This window comes from Dipteris shenzhenensis, chromosome 19, assembly GCF_047967505.1.
Source record: "Dipteris shenzhenensis isolate YYH24624 ecotype China chromosome 19, Dip_SZ_1.0, whole genome shotgun sequence".
NCBI lineage: Eukaryota > Viridiplantae > Streptophyta > Polypodiopsida > Gleicheniales > Dipteridaceae > Dipteris > Dipteris shenzhenensis.
The window spans coordinates 14,349,735-14,370,317 of NC_141614.1; the positions used below are offsets into that span (position 1 = coordinate 14,349,735).

Here is a 20,583-nt window from a genome sequence, read left to right on the forward strand (position 1 = left end):
TATCTTTCAAAAACTTTTATTCCAAAAAACACAGAGGCATTAGTCTATCTAGGTAAAGTAGTCTTGGTCTTCTTTTATAGTCTCGAGAAGCAAAAACCCTTGGAATTGAGGAAGTCAAAGGAACTGAAAAAGGAGGAGAGGAAGAGTGGGAAGAGGAACCCAGGATTTTATTAGATCTCTTTTATTGCCTCAGCTTGGCTATGGGTCAGGTGACGCCCTTGGTGATGCCTCTGCTTGCTTTTGTGAGCCCAGCGCGTGTTATGCGGCATGCTCGGTACTCTCTTGGAACTCCATCATGGGAGCCTTACCCTTTAGTTCCCTTGCCAATTTGAATAAGGCTTCAATTTTCTCCTTCCAGTTCAATATGGATCCTAGATTTATCGGTGGTCATCCTTGAGCCATGCCCTTCCGAGGTTATTTCCATGAAGGATGTAACAATTTCACTCATTGGAGAGTCCAAAATAGATCTGGATCACTTCAGTCTTCTCCAAGCTCTAGCTTGTCAAGAAAGTGTGACACTATTCCCTCCATTATCAAGTTCTCTTTCTTTCTTTGAAACTTTTCACTGGCATTGTACTATCTACTTTTGAAATATAAATCCTAGAGCAGCAAATGTATGCATAGTACACTACACCCCTATAGTTCCATACTTAAGAACAGTGTTCAAGGTACTCATTTTTTACTATCTATCAATTTCAGCCACCTACATGGTTAGCCCTGAATTGGGTGTGGACAGGAGCAACCTAGCTATCCATTACCTACGAACTCAAAACCCTGCTAGCGATAAGATTTTCTATAATGAGGACATCAGAAAACAGACATACATTATTTGGAGTGCGGAGAGGGGGATGGGCATTGGGTGGGGGGAAGATAGGGGGGAAACAGGGTCAAATGCATCTTTACTTTAGCCAGCACTAGAGCGTTTTATGAAACTCTAAAATCCTCCAAAGCCATGTGGAACATTCTAAGCCGTTAGATCAAATGGCCTATTATTAGCTACTTACAATATACTTAGCAGCTATATTCGAGTCCATAAAAGTGTAGCCCTACTCATAAGGATATATTATGCTATGGTTTCATCGAAATTAAGGACTTTTCATACCGATCCTATCAAACAGGACGCCAAACGAGGCAACTCCAATATGAAACATCGCAAGGTGTTAAAGGAAACCCTAGCACAATGAAAGTTTCGTAAGCTAGCAACAATGCTTCGACAAATCTCTCTCTCTCTCAAGATATAATCAACTTACACCGTTCCCTGGCCTCAGCAGACAAGATGCGTGCCAGCATCATCTGCCGTCGCTCTTCAGCCTCCCTGCAGACAAACAAAATGAGTTAACATCTGAAGTCGTTAATGTTCAGCGTTAATTTGGCGTCAGGGGGGTGAAAGCGAATCTTTAAAATTATTTGTTACTTAGGTACACATCCCTACGCACAACCACGGGCCAAGCACCAGGTACGCATCGGATCAACAGTAAAACACAACGGACCCTCAAGATGGTGCTGGCCATGCTATTCACCTCTTCTGTTCCTCTTGAGCTTGTTGTTGCTCCCGACTTTGAGAGTTCCCCTGTTGCATTTCCAAAAAAGGAGATTGTTGTCGCACTGAAAGTTTCAGGAAAAAAAATTAACAGGGTTTACAAAAGATTCAAAGCAACGATGAAGCATACTCCTGATCCTCCACGTTGCGCCATGAGCTCCTGCATCCTGCGCTGCCGGATGGCCTCAAGCTCGGGGTCATCCTGACAGAATCAAAAACCAGAAACTTGTGAACGACACAAAATTCGTTTGTAAATCTAGACTGGTGTTTGCTACAACGGATGGATTGCTGTAAATCACAGACATCAAAAGATTGCAACAGACAAATGCAATGGAAGCTCACCATGATGAATTCGGACGTAGACGGATGCCCTGCTGCAATGAACCACCTTTCTTTTTCAGACAAGCTTTTGAGGTCTTATAGTTTGGTGCTGCTTAGGTCCCATTAAAAATTTAAAAAAAATGTAGGGACATTAACAAGATAGCACATGTAGGTACTAGGAAGCTTCGGAGTTCGCCCACCTAAGCTCGCTGCCCGCGTCTCATTTCCTTGGGAAGACCCCTGTTCCCTGTTAGTGTCGACCACAAGCGGTGTGCACCTCATAGATGGCCGTGTGTTGGGGGGGCCGGGGGGAAGCGACTCCAAGGTTCTAGGTTATTGGATTTGGCAGGGCTTGGGTAGCCATATGCGTCTATTGCTCTTCTTCCTCTAGACTTGCTTGGTTTGTGGTTGCGTTGGCTACAATGGAGCCTTTGATGAGGAGGAAGTGGTAGTATTGGTAGGTGCCTTGGGAGTTGCAGTTGTTGCAACTGTTGGGGGTGGGCTTCTCATCTTGATCCTTGTACCATAAAGGTACCACTGAGGTTCGTCTACCATTGGTCACATCAGTCTACCTGGCAGTTGATGTAGAAGCACCATTCTTTGCCTAGAATGACATGTTCATCGATTGTGCCTGTGGGCATTACATAGAAGCGGCTCCCTATTCTATTGTTATTTACAATTAATTCAATATCTACATAACCCATTGCATGAATACGTTGACCATTAATAGCTTGTATTCTGGTGGAGCTAGGCTTAAGGAGTACCGATGGTAATTGTTCCCATACCTACTGCGAGATAAAGCTGTGGCTTGCTCCCAAGTCCACCAATACTACTTCAGAATGTATAGTTTTCCAGTTGACCTTTAACTAAACTGGCAACTTGGCAGGTTCAATTGTTAGATTATCCAAATCATCTTCTTGCTCTAGGGTTGCCTTGAAAATTGTCATTAAGCCCTTTTATTTAAGTTTAGCTTGATAGGCTCGGGCTTCCTCGATTGCTTGCATTTTCATGCAAGCGACCTCTTTCTTGAGCTCTTTTTCTCTACGAATGGCTTGAAGGGTTTTTGGGTTAAAGGACCATAGTAACGCTTAAACTTGCTCCCATTGATAGAGCCATCCACTTCAATCCCGTTGAGGGTCGCAATTTGGCATATCCCTTGTGATCTTTACAACCCGGTATGAATTGCTACTGTGATATTTCGGTTTTTACTCGGTGGTCCTTACATTATATAGGAATGCAAGGTTGCCTTTGCTAAGGTCCTTATTTTAAAGGTTGTGATCAAGCCACCGTTTTCTATGAAGTTAGGCTTGTAGTACTATGTATTCCATAGGCATCACCGACTCTACCTCGAAGGCTAGGCTAAATGGGGTGAAATTAGTTGCAACCTTGTATGCGGTGCAAATGCAGCAGTGAGCTTATGTTCCTAGCCACTTTGTTGGCCCTTATCATGCATGTCATAGTCTTACATAGGGTTTTGTTGGAGCTCTTATCTTGGCTGTCTACTCTGGGGTAGTAAGGGGTCAATTTCCTATGCACTATTAGAAACTCACTCATAAGGAATTGTATGGTTTCGTTAATGAATTGAGTCCTTGATTGCTAACAATTTCCAGGGGGAGGCCAAAGCGTGGTATGACCTTTCTATATAGGAATTTTAAATATTCAGTTGCCATGATAATATATCAGGCTTGTATCCCTTTTGCTGCTGGACTGATAGCACCAATAAGATCAATGCCCCATTTGTCAAATGGTTGGTCTGTAAGAATTCCTATAAGGGGCATGTATTCCTTCTTTTGGTGTATAGAGGCTCTTTGGCAGGGGCCACAATGCTTAACGAATTCAGCTTCATCTGGAAAGATGTTCATCCTGGTCCTCCCCGACATCATTTTCATTATCGGCCTGGTACATGTTTACAGAAGTGGTCCATTGGGTAGTGTTTGACTCGGCTATGAATAAGTTATTGGACATGGGATGGGCGTTCCAAGTTTGAATGTCAAGCCTCACGACCTACTCATCCTTGCATAGATAGATATATCCAATTCGAGCTCCAATCCTACAGTACATATGAAGGGTCTTCCTAATATAATGTCATAGCTGTCCTGCTTGGTCATGAAAATCCATAGCTACAAACCATACTTATTAGGTTAGCCCGAAAGTCTCAATTTTAATATCTTTTAGTATTCCTACCAGTTAGAGCCATCACTCCATCGGGTAACTTGACCACAAGACTTGTACTTTTAATCTTGGGCCATCCCTACTTGGTCTAGCACTATTTAGTTACTATGTTGACCCTAGCCCCTTCGGCCAAGATGGCCATAGCATTCTTGTCCTGGTAGGTGATCGGGAGTACCACGTTGGTATCGTCACTTTCAAAAAGTAATGGCCCCAACTTATTTGATTGGTACTTTGAGAAAATTTGGCTCCTTAGTAAGGGGTTTTGCTACCTCAGGGGGCACATCCTCATGGGTGACCATTTGTTTGTCCATTCAATTGGAGAGATCCATTCAAAGAGTAGGGTTCCTGTTTAGCAAGGTGGCAATGGGCATTTTAACCTCTGTGGATAAGAATGCATCTAAGCCAGCCACATCTCAAGGCTATATAATCGATTCTTCTCCCACTGATTGTGGCTCTTTGAAGCCATAAAAGGACATGTTGTCCTATTATGCGACTTGGTGCCATATTGGATCCTCCTCTAAAATTTTATGCCTTGGGAGAGAATGACCTATTGATGAGCCACATGATCCTTCCTCTTCCTCTTTTTCAAGTATAAGAGAGGCCTTGGGGGCTCTATTGAGCGTCTAATAGTTTGAATGGATGATATATGGCCCCTTGCTAGTCCTACGCCACTGCTCAACTTTTTATTGGCAACCGTCTGGGTATTCTCCTTGACCCTTGGTGGTTGGAGCTTTCCTATAATTCAACAACTCCTTTGTATTATCCTTGTCTCTAGGTAGTTCAGTGGATTGGATTCTCAACCAAAGGGGTATGACCAAAAGAGGATGAGGTGGATAGGGTAGCTGTGTCCTCATCAGACCCGCTTTGAACAATTACTCTATCACATCCTCTTCCTACCTTAACAACGCCAATACAATTTGTCTCCTTGGGCTCGGATGTACTAGCTTTGTCTCTCTTGGCCTGCTTGTACAGTTCTTTGCTAAAAGATATGGGCTGAGTATTGTTATTATGTTTAGGGAGACCGACGATACTTTGACCTCTTTTATACTCAACAAATTAATGCTAGTCTTAGGATCTGCAGCCATTCTAGGGGTCCTATGCATTGGATAATTTTTGCAGAGATGATCCATCTCGTAGCTAGAGCACAGTGATGCACCTACATTGGTGGTAGTTATCACCCTTGCAGTAGGGTTGGTATTCCTTGAAAGGGCAGTCTTTTAAAAAGTGAGATCCTTGGCATTTATAGCAAGCCACCAATTGGTTGCCTAGCATCTTGTATGGATAAGCTACCTTGGTGGTGACCTGGACATGTATAGTATTGTATAGGTGGTCTATGGGTCAAGGTGTTCATACATTAATTAACCAAAAGTTAGTATCGGATTGGTCAAATGTAGTGACAGTTAGAAGTTGCAACTGTCTATACAGCTACGAGTGGGGTAAAGACTCCACAGCAAGAGCAAGAAAGTTATAGAGCGTAAGAGATTGAGATTTTGGGTGTGAAAAGATAGTACTTAGCATGCTTTCTTCTAATGGTTCATTTTTCTGAGTAATGAAGACTCTGATCGGACTGTCTTACATTCTATATTTCGTTTATCTATTTTTGCTACAATGCAATATCTTGTTCATTCTCTTTTAAATCCAAAATAAGAGACAGTAATATGCATTCTGCTTTGTAATCTACTTCAACAATGCATTAGTAGTTTAAGTAATCTACCATGCAAATACATCGGCGTCTTGTACTTTGTTAACACGAGAAACCATCCCACCAACGAATGCCCCCACCTTAGGGCTAGGCTAGCACTCTATTGTGACCATTGTGCTTGATGGGGAAACCATGATACCTCCTAGTGTCACTATCCAAAGGTTATCCCTAGCCAATATACCGACAAATATTGTCCCTAACCTTGCTTGCACCCTGCTTGCACCTCCTATTCCATCCAATCATGGACAATTCACCATCCAAGAAGCCCCTCCTACCAATCAAGGGTAATATAGGGCTCAAAACCTTTTGTTACCTCCACCAATCTTGGGCCCTCAACTGTCACCACCCCGTGTCACACCTACGACTCAGGTGATAATCGAGGAGCCACCCAGTGGGAAGAGCTAGACCATGCTCTCTTGGTGAGTAATTACTCATGTGGGTTATGTCAGTGGGATGTCCTTCATTCACAACCAAGTTACTATTGGAAACATTTGAAATTTTTTGAAGGCCTGACCTAGTCACCATCGCTAACGTCGAACCCCGAGAGGCTAAAAGGAGTAATCGAGTAGTCAAGGATACCCTAGCTCTAGAGATTTTGGGGGAGTGTTGGCAAGGAAATAAAAGCGGATCCTCATAACCTTTGCTGCAAGGAAGACCAAAATAGGTAGACAAGGCAACAATGGAGAGAGAGGAAGAGAATATATGGGTCTAAGATTGAGGTGATCGCAAGAATGTCGGATTCAATTAACCTATAGCAACATGCTCATTCATTAGGTCATTAATTCCTATTGGCATTTCATGAGGCATTTCGCCCAAGTAGTCGAGCGTCTTTATGAACTCACAAAAGAAAGGGAGCTCAATTTGCATGGAAAATCCCTTTGAAATGCTACATTCAAAGACTTAAAAAAAACCCAAATACTACCACACTCATCTTGCAACAACCCACGTGGACTGCTATTTAATGTACATGTGGATGCCTCCGTCTATTCTACATGTACAATCCTAGCTCAGCTTGAAGGAGGAGTGGAATATCCAGTAATGTTATCTCCACCCTAGTATACCTCCTATAACACTATTGACATCCGGTCCTAAATGAGAAAATATGCATGTCCCACCACAAAAATGATGTGTGATACTTATGAAACTTTGAAAGTATAATGGGATTACTTATTTAAGGGCCTTTATAAAGATAGATGATGACAAGGAGCAAGAATTTCTGGATGCAAATCCATCCATTGTGCCATTGTTTTAGGTTGATGTGGGTCACATTGCTCAGTGATATGTGACCGAATTGGCAACAACCTATCAAGTCATGTTAGTAGAACCAGTTGAGCCCCAGAAAAAACCCAGTAAAGGATGCATAGATCCGAAAGTTGAAGAAGATATGGAAGAAGACTTCGCTCAACAAAAATGGAGCAAGGATGTTGTTCACAAAGCAGTAGATGCCTATGAGGAGCAATTGAATAAAAAATCAAGAGTGAAAGAAGGCAAATTAGAAAATTTGAATTTGGACACAACAAAAAAGCAATAGATGGTAAAACTCAGTGTGCACATGGAAGGAAATTCCAAAACATAATTGATGCAATTGTTGATGGAATTTAAAGATATTTTTGCACGGGAGTACACCGACATGAAAGGCATTGATCTGAGTCTATGTGTTCACCGCATAAATATGAACAAGAATGCAACTCCAGTGGTGCTATAGAGGTATCAAATGAATCCTAACTATGCAAAGTTGGTAAAAGAAGAAATAGATAAATTGATTAGGGTTGGTTTTATATACCCTCTGGATAAAGTAACATGGCTTTCCCCAATAGTCATAGTCCCCAAAAAAGATGGCAAATTACAGGTCTGTGTAGACTATAGGAAATTGAATGCAGCCGTTGTCACCAATCCATTCCCTCTACCCTTTTCTGATACCATGTTAGATGCAGTAGCTGGCCATGAAGTGTACATATTTCTAGATGGATTTAGTGGGTATAATCAGATCCAAATGGCCGAGGAAGACAAATATAAAATGGCATTTGTGACAGAGTGGGAGGTGTTTACGAGCAACATAATGAATTTTGGGTTGAAAAATGCTCCACCTACATTTCAAGGATTGATGCAAAAGATTTTTGCACCATACCTCACAACCTTCATGAGAGTGTTTTTGGATGACTTCAGTGTGTTTGGCAAAAAAGATGAGCGCATCGAACAGCTTTGGGTTTGTTTTGGAAAATGTAGAGAGTCTTGGTTGGCTTGAATCTAATGAAATGCACATTTGCAGTCCGATGTGGTGTCCTACTCAGACATATCATTTCGATAGAAGGTATGGCTAGTGATCCAAGAAAGGTTGCTGCAATCTAGGAGGCAAAAGCACCAAGAAGTGCCAAAGAGATTATGTGATTCATTGGGCAAGTGAAATGGCACAACATATTTCTCAGGCATCTTTCCAATGTGTATCAACCATTAACTAAGTAGCACCTATCCTTATCCCACCAAACTGGAGCCGAGATTTTCATATTTTTGAGACATTGCCATCGGTGTAGACATGCATACATATGAACTTGTTAAATGATCCCACTCTTTGGTATGCACACAAGGCATACATATGAACTTATTAAATCGTCCCACTATTTGGTATGCACACAAACCATACACATGAACTTATTAAATGAGTCCACTATTTGGTATGCACACAAGCCATACACATGAACTTATGAAATGATCCCACCATTTGGTATGCACACAAGCCATACACATGAACTTATTAAATGATTCCACAGCTTGGTATGCACACGAGGCATACACATGAACTTGGATTGAAGTTTTCGCATTGACTATGGAGCTCACCCTTTTCTTATAGAGTTATCTTCAACATATCCTCAACTATGGAGCCCCAGACTCTTAGTACTAGACTTCCATCCACCCTAACATTAACAATCGGAATAGATCCACAAGGTAGTTATTCAAGTGGTGTTTGTTTATGCAAGTGCGGTGATTCTAGAATAGGATATGGGAGAGGTGGATTTTGTGTGAAGGAATCTCTATGGACCACCTTGCCACCTAGGCAGGCCCATGGCAACATTAAGTGAGCTAGGCATAAGGTCAATGGTCAATTTGCAAAAATTTTAGTTATAAGGTTGTCATTAAGATAATGAACTGATAAGGTTGACTTTAAGTTATAAGGGTTTTATAAGGTTGAATTTATGCTAATGAACTGATATTGCACAATGTGCATGTGTACATTCGCACATACACAATTCTACAAGGCCATAGCAAGGAGTAAAATACATATCAAGCATGATTTTTGTGCTTTTAGTGACAAAGGTCTTGCCTCTTAACCTAGTAGTACATGAAAAGTGCCTAGAAAGGTTGAGATGGGTATTTGATCAATACAAGGAGGCATTTTAGTTCTTGAACCAAACTACATGCCTCTTCCTAGCACTCAAGGGGCTTCTTCTTAGTAACATTGTTTTTATAGACAAAATGTCTACAAATCCATCCAAAGTGGAAGTGATACTCTTCCCATCCTATAGACTCCCAAGGACAGCAACTCCTTTTTTAGACATGTCTGTTATTATCAAAGGTTTATCCATTTCTATGTTCATAACTCTAGCACTTAGAAAACCACTCTTTTAAGAGAGATCCTATGTTTGGACAAAGTCTAAACATTTGTCATCTGATGATTTAAGGGTCATTTGGTAAAAGCATCTATTCTATGAGAACTCAATTAGGAGGTCATTTTTTGTTCATGTTGATGCTTGTGGATTTGAAATCAGCACACTCTTAGCAGAACCTGATGGAGAAGATAAGGTTGACTTGTCCAAGTAGACAACTCGATGGAGCAACTCACAATTATAGTATAGAATGAGATGGGTTGGCCATGTTATATGCCTCATGTGGAAGATAAGGCTGACTTGTACAAGTAGACAAACCAATGGAGCAACTCACAATTACAGTGTAGAATGATATGGGTTAGCCATGCTATATGCCATGACAAAATATTGGCAGTAGCTGTTGGGTAGCATATTCTTCCTCATATCACATACCATAAACACTTGAGCTATCTACTAAACAAACCCTCTTGGATGAACGCTTCTTTTCCAATTCAGCCACTCTGGATTCTGATTTTTCCTTGGCAATCTCGGAGGAAGACAACGACTCCTTTAACTGTGTAATCTCCTGGTGAAATCTGGTCACCTCTGTGACATGCTGGCTTTGCAAAGTTTCTAGAGCTGCTGCATGTTGGCTGCATAATGTTGTCATTTCTGCTTCCCATTCCTGCTTGTGATTGTGGAGGCGATCCTCAAGGGCAGCCTGCTGAATGTTCCAAGCGATGTCATGCTCATGTTTGCTGAGTCCTTCTCTTTCTGCCACCTTTCCTCTTGTTGTCGAAGTGTCACTTCTGTGGCGCGCTGCTGGGCTGCCTGTGCTCTCTCGAATTCTAACTTCAAATGGGGGCATAGAATTTAATGTACATACTGATGGTTCCAATTATGCAGTAGGGAGTGTGTTATGTCAACCTAGCAAACACAACAAAGACTACCCAGTATACTTTGCAAGCAGACACCTAAATGATGCGAAGGTGAATTACAACACAACAAAAAGAGAAGCCTTGGAGCGTCTTAGCTTCTTTTTCTTATTGGACCATTTTTTCCGCCTCTTCCTCCTTTCTTTTCTTGGTTGGTGTCGGTCGAGTGGATGGTGCTTCAAATAATCCAATGCCTCTATCCGCATTACCATAACCTTTCAAAATGGGGTCATTAGAAAGGTGATGGATGATGGGCATAAAACATTATGGTTTGCTAGTTGATACAACAACCTCAACATTACCAAAATTTCAAAATGAAACTCATGAAACAATTTGAAAGGAAAAAGATATTATGCAAATAAAATACTTACTTGGAGCATCTTGTGCCAATCATGAGATTTCCATGCTCCCACAGTAGATGCAGGGCCCCTCTCCCATCTAGGTCACTGCATGTAAAGAGAAGCTCCAAGTATTCTACCATGCTCATCCAAAATACTGTCGTTCCACATGATATGCTGCCTTTCAATCTCTTCACGGGTGGACGGGGGAATCCTGCGAAGAGTACTCCTAAAGATGTGGATCTCAATGACATAGCTTCTTTTGGAAAAAATGATTTAGAGTATTCAATGCTCATTAAATTTTCTTATTTTTGTAAAGATTTGACAAGTGCCTCAATTAACTTGATTATCTTCCCATTCTTTATTTCTTGCTCAGGATGTTTTGCGTCATACTTTGAAGATGTTTAAGAAAGGCATCCAAAGTCCACTACATAAAAGGCAAAGGTAAGGCTATACAAGTGGAAAGTTTAGAGAAATTAAAACCCCATAAGCAATCCAAAGTCTTAGATGGGGCCAGGGAACTGGAGCAGCTAGGATTTTAAGCAAAGAGACTAAAACTGAAAGTGAGAAGACTGACGAGGATCCTAATGGGATCCCAACCCTCAAAGTGGAGTAGGTGGGATACTAAGAAAAGGGCTTGAGCCTGAAAGTTTAAAGAGTGGCGAGGATCCTAATCCTCCAGAGAGAAATGGTGAGGATCCTAATCCTCCAAAGCACCTAGAGTAGCCTATTAGTCAAGACCCTGGTAGTCAAAGGTCTCATTGCATATTATCTTAGCTGATTGGAGTTATGAGAACATCAAGGACAAGGAATTCTTGATGACCTACCTGATGCATCCTTGTTTTTGGTAGAAACCATTCGTGGAACAAATTGGTATGACAAAATGCTGCAATTCCTAATAGATGGAGTGTCTCCTAAAAGTTTCAAAAAGGATCAAAGGCACAGGCTGACTCTCAAGAGCAAACCATGATCATTGCAGGAGCATTGTACAAAAGGGAAGTAGATCAGATACTCTGACGATGTGTTCTTGAACATGAGTAGCATGCAGTATTGCAAGAAGCCCATTAGGGGACACTTTGCGGGTGACGTGATAGGTAAAAAGATCTTTCAAGCTAGATTGTGGTAGTCACAATAATTAAAGATTCTCATTCTTTGACGTTTTGGTTGGGGTATTGTGACACAAGGGGGTGATATAATCACATTAAGACAAGGATTGAGAACGGATTTGCGACCCTAACTCATTTTGGGATTGCTTGAGTTGAAGAGGGATTGGCTACCCTAATTCGCTTATATTGTCCACCAAGTTTTTTACTTACAGTATATCTTGGTCGTATGGGACACTTAGGTATGTTACATCCATAGTAGGGTCCATACGCGTATGGTTTAGCCAAACATACTTGTATGAAATAATTATCCTGTATGCGTATGGTATGGATGATCATACTTGGTTTTGGTGTATTAATACGGCTCTGAAAATGAAAGCATACTAGAAAGATCACTTGCATAGACGAAGGAAAGAACAAAGATGATGTGTATATGTTTTGGATAGAAAAGAGAGATTCTCTTACATATGGCCAATGAAAAAAATACTGCAGCACTCAACACATGCCCTAGATCTCTCTTAGAATTTTGGACCCTCACTTCTAGACCTTGACCACTATTTATATCATTGTGAATCTAACAAAGGTGGTGGGTACTACCCACCGCCTAGAGTTCAAGGGATATTTTATCATCTACTGTGTTAGGCCCTTTACTTAGCTCTAAGATATTGCCATTGCATCTTGAATTTGTCCCCTCTCACCTCCTGCATCTTTATTGCTCCTTGGATGGGATTCTCAAGGTGAAATTGATGCGAGGATTCGTCGTGCTAGTGCATTTGTAGGATCCTATAGCCACTTGTTTTAGGAAGCCGTGGGGTGGAAGCATCAATTGGCTTCTTTGCCCTTTGTCACTTCATTCTTTATTTCTTTGTCCTTTGACTAGGGCGTCTTCCAACTTTGTTTTTGCTTTGGTTGAACTCGAGGTTCAATAGCTTCCAATATCCTGTCATTGGATATGACTATCATGGATCCATCACCATATTGCAGATACTATAAATAAGACCATATTTAAAATGACAAAAGTCTAACCATTCTGAACATGACAAATCACATTAGAAAGGTCTAGGAACGTACATTGCGAATGTGGAAATATTTATGTACTTTAGAGGTTCATATGAACATAAATTTAAGAGTACAATTTTACTCAAGAAAGATCAGCACAAGCTTAAGGAACCAAGACATCCCCCCCCCCCCCCCTCATCTAGACTCTTTTATTTCAAAGGGATACAAGACCAAGGTATTGAAGTACATCTTAACCATATGAGACTAAACTGAGAAGGACTCAATCTGTAAGCATGAAACTATGTACAAGGAATGAAATGAAGCCTTTGGATGAGTAGCTAGTCTATGTCTAGAGGATCTACGTACCACAGGGAGGATGCGTGAAGCTTGGCCATAAGAGAGACCAAATGGGAGTGTTTTTTTACCTCGTGCACCGTGGAGGTTATCAAAGCTAGAGATGGCGATGGTGAAGTGCGCTATTACTACAATTCGTACTCCCACTAGATGCATGAGGTGTTTGAAGGGAGCCTTTACAAAGAGCAAGAAAAGAGGTGTAGAGCAATTATATGGCTTGAAATCTCATGATTGGCACAAGATGCTCCAAGTAAGTATTTTATGTGCATAATATCTTTTTCCTTTCAAATTTGTGAGTGAATAATTATAAGCAACTAATCAACCACCTCCTCGTGGGTTCAATTCATACTACCTACTAGCATTTCACGTAGTGCATTGAAGGACGTGAAAGATGGGCGAGCTTGTGAGGTACTTTACATGATACAAAATATGATGCGTGTCAATGCTCCATGTAAGTTTGAATGCATATTGCTAATATGCTGTACTTTTTAATTTCTAGGTATGTGAGCTCTAAGGAAATACATCCCACCACACTTGAGAATGCTCGAGTTATGTCAGTGGAGGTGGTTTATTTAGTGGAGGAGACATTTCCACATTCTATTCTTACAAGCCAACTACATCTTATAGTGCATTTGGTGGATGAGTTTGCTATATGTGGTACTATACATGCACGATGGTTATTCTTTCTCGAGCGCTTCATGAAGACCTTGAAGGGCTTCGTGAGACAAAATGCAAGACCGAAGGTAGCATGGCCGAGGGTTGGTTGGTACAAGAGTCACTTGTATATATTTCTAAGTTTCTTATTGATGTGGATAGCTCTCTCCCACGACTATGGAGAGATGATAAAGACCTAAGGATGACCTCTATTGTGCCTCAAGGAAAAGGACGCAACAAAGTAATAGACATGGAGTTACATAATAGTATCAACCTCTATTGCGTGCTTAACAGTGATGTGATGAAAAGATGGGTGACAAGATACGAGGATGCAAAGGTAAGAAGATAAGAAGAAAGGGCCCTGTTTCGTACACACCACAGATCTCATGTGCCATACCCTCAGTATCTAAGAGCACTTCCAAAGGATATTCATGTGGATTGGCTACTTAATGAAATGGAGAAAGCAGAGAAAGACGAGGGGATGCATATCACAATGGAAGAATGGGAGTATGCTAGGGGATGCATGAGCAAGGTCGGTATATAGAATGTTATGCATAAGTTAGGAGCTTTTAATAATTTAGATTGCTTATTTAGTTGATTTTTTCTTGTTGTAGTGCACTATGTTCAATGCTATATGGTGTGAGGGCAAGCATTTTCGAACACAACGGATTGATGATAAGAGAAACACATAAGATTGCGGCGTCATTGCTAGCTTTGAGAGAGCCAATGGAGCCATGGATGATTATTGTGGCATAATCCAAGATATTATTAAGCTTGACTTTTGACGCTTCTTTGTGTATGTTTTGGATGTAAAGTGGTTTAAGGACGTGGTGGAAAGAGGCCCTAATGTAACAATCAAACGCCATGCAAGTGGCTTTGTAACTATTGACTCCACAAAGTTTTGGCAAAGTAGGAAGGACACACTAGTACTACCGCAACAATGTGAACAGGTACTGTGCACACATATAAAAATACTCGCTTTTAAATATTTGATGCAAGAAAAATAACATGATTGTATTTGTGTTTAAATTAGATTGTCTATCAATCAATGGTGGATAATAATAGATGGTGGCATGTCATACCTATTATGCCACGTTCCAAAGTGATGTATAGTACATTTACTAATATGGAGGATGATCATGGCCATGGATGTGATGATGACCGTGATACGAGAGAGGAGGATGATCATGAGATAGGAGATACAGATATTGAGGCCATTACCCATGAGGATGAGCCTACCATTGGTGATGCTGATTTCGATGAGCACATGAGTAGCACAAGTAATAGTGGGTTGAATGTATTTGTAGATCTAAACACTCGTCTGGATTTTGAAGTGATAGTTTGGCAAGGGTTGATCTCATTGAGGATGAGATTGAACTGTAGCCCATCATTGATATTGGCAAAACTATTTTACATATTGTCTCATTCTCCTCACCTCACTTATTTCTTGTATATGTGGGCTTGCAAAAAAGCATTGATGTTTTTGTTAAAATTATGTGCTTTGGTAATCATGGGCAATGTTTGGAAAGCAATGATGTACACCAAAATCTCACTTTCTGTATTCTCTGGCTTGCATCTAAATACGCGTCTAATTCCTAGTGTAAACGTGCAAATAAACACCCTAATACATGCACAAATAGACGCGCTGATAAACGCAATGTTAAACGGGATCGTATTTTCTCAGTTTACATGTGCAAATAGACGTGTTATATGTGTGCTGATAAACGCAATGTTAGACGGGCCCATATTTTCTCAGTTTAAACGTGCAAATAGACGTGTTAATACATGCGCAAATAGACAAGCTGTTAGATGCGCTATTAGACGCGCCCGTAATTCCTCTACTCAAGCAACGCTTATAGATGCGCCCGCTATTTTGCGCATCTACCAAGCACGTCTATAGTTGCTTTGTGTAGTTGTGCTTAGCGTACAATCATGCTATAGGAGCCTACGTTGAAGTGTTTAATCTAAAGTGTGGTTGCAAACGTGTCTTCCGCAAATCTCTTATGAAGCAACAACACATATGAGACCTTGCTTTTTGTTGGTAGGGCTTCAGCACTTCATGCACACGTGGCTCTATAAAATAGGTCATGGAAACAACGGCACCCATAATGCAATTCATGATATCTCGAAAAGCACATAGCCGGAAGCCTAAATGCATAATATCGTTTGGAAAAGCACGTTTGGAGAGAAAGCAAAGTGCAAAGCACGCTTGGAGAGAAAGCAAAGTTGCACATTGCCTCATTCAGCCGACGGACGTCTAGTCTCGCATTTCATCTGCGCTGCTTCCTTCTCCATCGCGCCATTTCCTCTCATACTTTTTCGATTGATCGAACTTGCAGTATGGCCGCAGTCATGCAACCACAACCACCTCCATCGCTCCCTCATGATCATGATAGCGTTCGTCTCCTGGTCCGACTCAAGCTTCCTCCTGTACTCCTCCATGCAGGCGAATTCATAGCCTCAAAGGTACCCGTGCCGCAACCATCGAGCATGATTGTGAAGTTGAAGTTGCCCGTGGCCATCACTAAGGGGGATTCAGAATCAGCAAAGCCTATTACGTCCAACCAAGCTGCTCACGTATTGTCCACCAAGCGGAGAAAGTCAAGAAAGTTGCTGCCTCCTCAAAGGCCGGAGCACAAAGGTAGGGCCACACTGTTGCTTGACATGGACGAGACCCTCATTCATTCTGTGCGTATCCAATCCGTGAACGCTAATCGTAGCAGATGTCAGGCAGATTTTCGGGTTGATAGCACACACAGTGTCCGGGACGTTTTCAAGAGGCCCGGCGTAGAGGAGTTCTCGGCAGCCATGGCAGCACTGTATAAAGTCGTGGTATTCACCTCTGCCACCAAGTCATACGCTGATCCGATCCTTGACCGGTTGGATCAAACAGGCCGCATGATAGCACATCGCCTTTACAAGGACGCTTGTGAGAAACAATACGTCGATCACCACAAGAAGTCGCGGAGGGTGAAGGACCTTAGGAATCTGGGCAGAGATCTGAAGAGAGTGGTCATTGTAGACGACCGTCCCACGCTGTATTCTCGCAATCCAGAGAACGGAATCTGCGTAGCTCCATTTCTTGGTGATCCTGCTGATCAGGAGTTACAGCATCTCACACCGTTACTCAGAGACATCTCTCATAGTGCAGACATCACCCGAGCTATTAAACCACTACGCCTCATAAGTCCTCATTAACACGTTGGCTTCTATAACTTTCAGAAGCAGGTTTCTCCAAAGCCCACTCTCAAAGGAGCAGTTGTGTAGCTGTGTGTGTCGCTCCTTAAGGACACTCGATGTGTCCTATGATGTGTGTCTACCCCCTGAAGGATTGGGATGTGTTCAGTGAGACCGCTATTGTGGCGATAGGGTAGGCTCACGATCGAGGCTTTCTTAGCTCCATGCAATGAAATGTAAAAGGTTTGATTCAGTTCGAATGATACATTTTGGCCCTATTGTGAAGGGTACAAAACCTTTTAAAACAAGATACATATTGGCCCTATTGTGATTCTCTTCTCAATGGAAGGCATGTCGATTGCACTCAATGACAAATGATTATAAGAATGTTGTGGATTTCCATATCATGCTCCAGAGTGGTGAGGCACAAGCATATCCAAGACATTGATGATTAGGGGGAATTCCTTAGAATAGAAGTAAGAACAATGGTGCTAACTTAATTTGTGAAGGTAATGTCATATAAACCAACATGAAAATGGATTTGAATCATTTTTGTTTGTATATTACAAGACATCATTTTGCAACTTTTTATCAAATATTAGACTTCATAGTTTAAGATTTGTTTAACAATTGCTGCACTGTGGCAAATGTAACTTCACCCAATAAGTAGGAAAACTTGATACATTAATACTTTGAGCTTTTGAAGTATTCAAGATATCCCTTTTACTAACAGAAGCATCATATATCACATTGTTTGCAGCTTACATGTTTAAGATTATTGTGAGATCCTTCTTTGCATGCATTTGATTATATACATAATGAATGGACCATCTGCTCCTTTATTACCTCCATGGCTCACTCACCCATAATCACGGCCAATAAGAGATTTAGATGTTGTAGAAACAAGTTGGAATATCACAATAATGTGCCAAGGAGGCTAACTTTATGACTAATTTGCAAGTTGTAGTGCACATAGAGCAATACTAATAGAGGTTTTGAATGCTTAGATGTTGCCCATGAATGACAATCCTTTGCAATTAGCCACTCAAGTGATTGTATTAATAAAACAGAACATGATGGATCAAATCCCACCATTTAGGGTTTGTTCTCACATTGGAAATTCATATAATAGAACTATAATACCATGTACAAGGGTCTTGATTCAATGAGCAAGCAACAAATAAATATTTTCTTCCATCAACATTTAGAAAAAATAAAAAGATTTTCCAATGAATACAACTCAATCTATGACCAACTCCTAGTGGCCAATGCAAAATCAAGGACTCTTTTTTGGATGTAGCTATAGGGTGTTCTCCAATAACATCTAACACTTGTGGAATACACTTAAGAAGCATTCCTGGGATGAAACTTTACAACCATTAATGTATAGCAAAGTTGGAATTTTGGTCCTAATAGATACAAGTGAACCAACACCTACAAACTTTGGGACTAGAGTTGCCCATGTTCTAACATCAACTTCAACTCCAATGACCAAGACTACCACACACATAGCTTGGGCCTTAACCATGTAATTACTAATTTTTCAACATGGATACTATATGTCAATAGCATAGTGAAATTTTCAACACTGAAAGGTGATTGCTTCATGATAAATTAATTAGCTATGGTCATTAGGTTTCCAAGAAGCTAGATGAGCTAATGTGACCTGGAGATCAGTTTGGAACAATCCATCCAATCTTACTCATGAGGTGGTACCATATAAATCACTACTAACAAGGTCTTGGTTCTATATGTATAACTAATCATATTTCACAAAGAAGGATATCCCTATGATCCCCCTAGGCACTAGAGTCTAGGTCACTCTCTCAATATGCACTATTTTACTATCCTCCTCTGAAATCTTATGTACAAGGGAATAGAGTCCATATAAGATATGCGTGGATTTCCTAATGAAAATTTAAATATGCAATAAAAAATTTAAATCTAAGGTTGCTCAGTATATACTCTAATAAATATGCAAGACTTTACAAATTTTGCAAATTTTTCTTAATATTCAGGACCCAAGGGTTGTTAGACTTAACCTTGTTATAGCCTTGTAAGTTAAGATAGCCAATTCTAGTTAGCATTTAGTGCACTTTGGGATACTTAGTTGCATTACTCACTCTACGAGATATGTAGCTTGCATATAAAAGGAAGATATTCTTAGGTCACTCTCTGGGGTACCTGTGAAACTGAATTTGAAGGAGCTAGAGACAGGAACTGGGATTTTTACAATGGAACCTCCTCTTGATCAGGTGCTAAGAAGCACCATTGTGATTAGCATCCCTACATGTTAACCCTCCCATTCAGGTTCTGTAGCTCTGTAATGCACCAAGTCAAAGAATTGCTAGATGAATTGATTGCCAAGATGAGGGCATGGCAATGTTATAGACAAGTCTCATGAAGTGCAGTTGACAAGATGGGAGAGGAGCGGCAAGAGATGGAGAGAGGGGAAAGATAAAGGAAGGGCACACACTAAAGCTAAAAGCTAGTGGTGACAATCATGTTCATTGTGAAGACATAGCTAAACTAGATGAGAATCTACCACAAACACATGGGATGGCTAATGCATGAAGATCCATTTCATCTTTGGATGGATGTTATAGGCAAGGAGGATCCATTTTGTGTGTGAATCCATTGTCGGAGCAATTCGGGAGAGAGGATGGTTGATGTTTAAATATTGCTTATAATCGGCATCGAGGATAGCAATTTATTGTTAATGGCTTTGCTCGATAGTACAATCGTGAGAACCTTCATAAAGTGCAAATTTGTGGGTTCTAATAGAATGATCAACTACAATGAATGCATAAATCAAGAGTGCAAGAAGAAAAGATGAAATAATGAAATCAGTCTTCCCTTCATACTTTGAAAGTTTACCATGCATGGGAATGAGGACTTGCAAGGCTATTAAATGGTCTCCTTTTTCACTTATGCCTTTGCCAAGATCAAGGAGATAAGCACGCACCTAGGTAAGGTAGACCGGTTGCAAGTATTTATAGTCCCATGCCTCTCTAGCCTCTTCAAAAGGGTGCACTTATTCTTGGTCTTTACGGTTCCATTCCTCCTCAGCTAGCTGTATTTGTATCTTTTACATCCCCGCACAGCAACACTCGGGTTCTATACTAATCACCCCAGCAAGGCTTCAATGACATCCACAATAATAAAATGAAACTCCACTGTGAGTGTAGCTAGCAAAATAGGAGCTTGGATTTGCAAGAGGAGGCTAGGAGAAAATGGCATATGCTGTGGGAGCTCATGGTGGTAGGAGGCATGCACTAGTAAGGGAGCAAGAGAGTCACAACTGGCTAGTTTGTCCAAGACTAGAGAACAAGATCTCAAGTGACTAACATGCAAGAATTAAGAAAATACATAGCCTAAGTGTTGTTGTGAGTAAATATGATAAATGATTTTGAAAAAAACAATAATAATAATTTGATTATTTGAGAATGTAATCTTAAACATTTGCTGAGACCTATATAGCCATGCTCTCGGCACAATACTCTAACCTATGACGAGCAAAAGCTAGACAGTAATGCCTATACAGTTAATGAATAGTCAGATTGCCAACGAAGATCGGTACAATGTAATTCTGCTAGACTAGTGAACAATGCAATTCATATAAGATCAGCTGGTTACGTATGACTAACAATGACATTCTCTCTTCCACTTATGTAGGTTCTCCAGTGCAGAAACGCAAGTTTATTGTC

At 40.8% G+C, this 20,583-nt stretch overlaps 1 protein-coding gene across 1 annotated transcript in view; it reads right to left on the reverse strand.

The window, feature by feature from the left end:
• Window positions 1–2,033, reverse strand: part of LOC147890128 (double-stranded DNA-binding family protein) — a 33,733-nt gene extending 31,700 nt beyond the window's left edge. The window contains exons 1-4 of the mRNA XM_087390836.1: window positions 1,883–2,033; window positions 1,671–1,742; window positions 1,521–1,570; window positions 1,251–1,315 (exon numbers count right to left, since the gene is read on the reverse strand). Of these exons, the coding sequence (XP_087246962.1) occupies window positions 1,251–1,315; window positions 1,521–1,570; window positions 1,671–1,742; window positions 1,883–1,885 (190 nt within the window). The 5' untranslated portion in view covers window positions 1,886–2,033. The remainder of the gene's footprint in view (window positions 1–1,250; window positions 1,316–1,520; window positions 1,571–1,670; window positions 1,743–1,882) is intronic.
• Window positions 2,034–20,583: the final 18,550 nt, after the last annotated feature.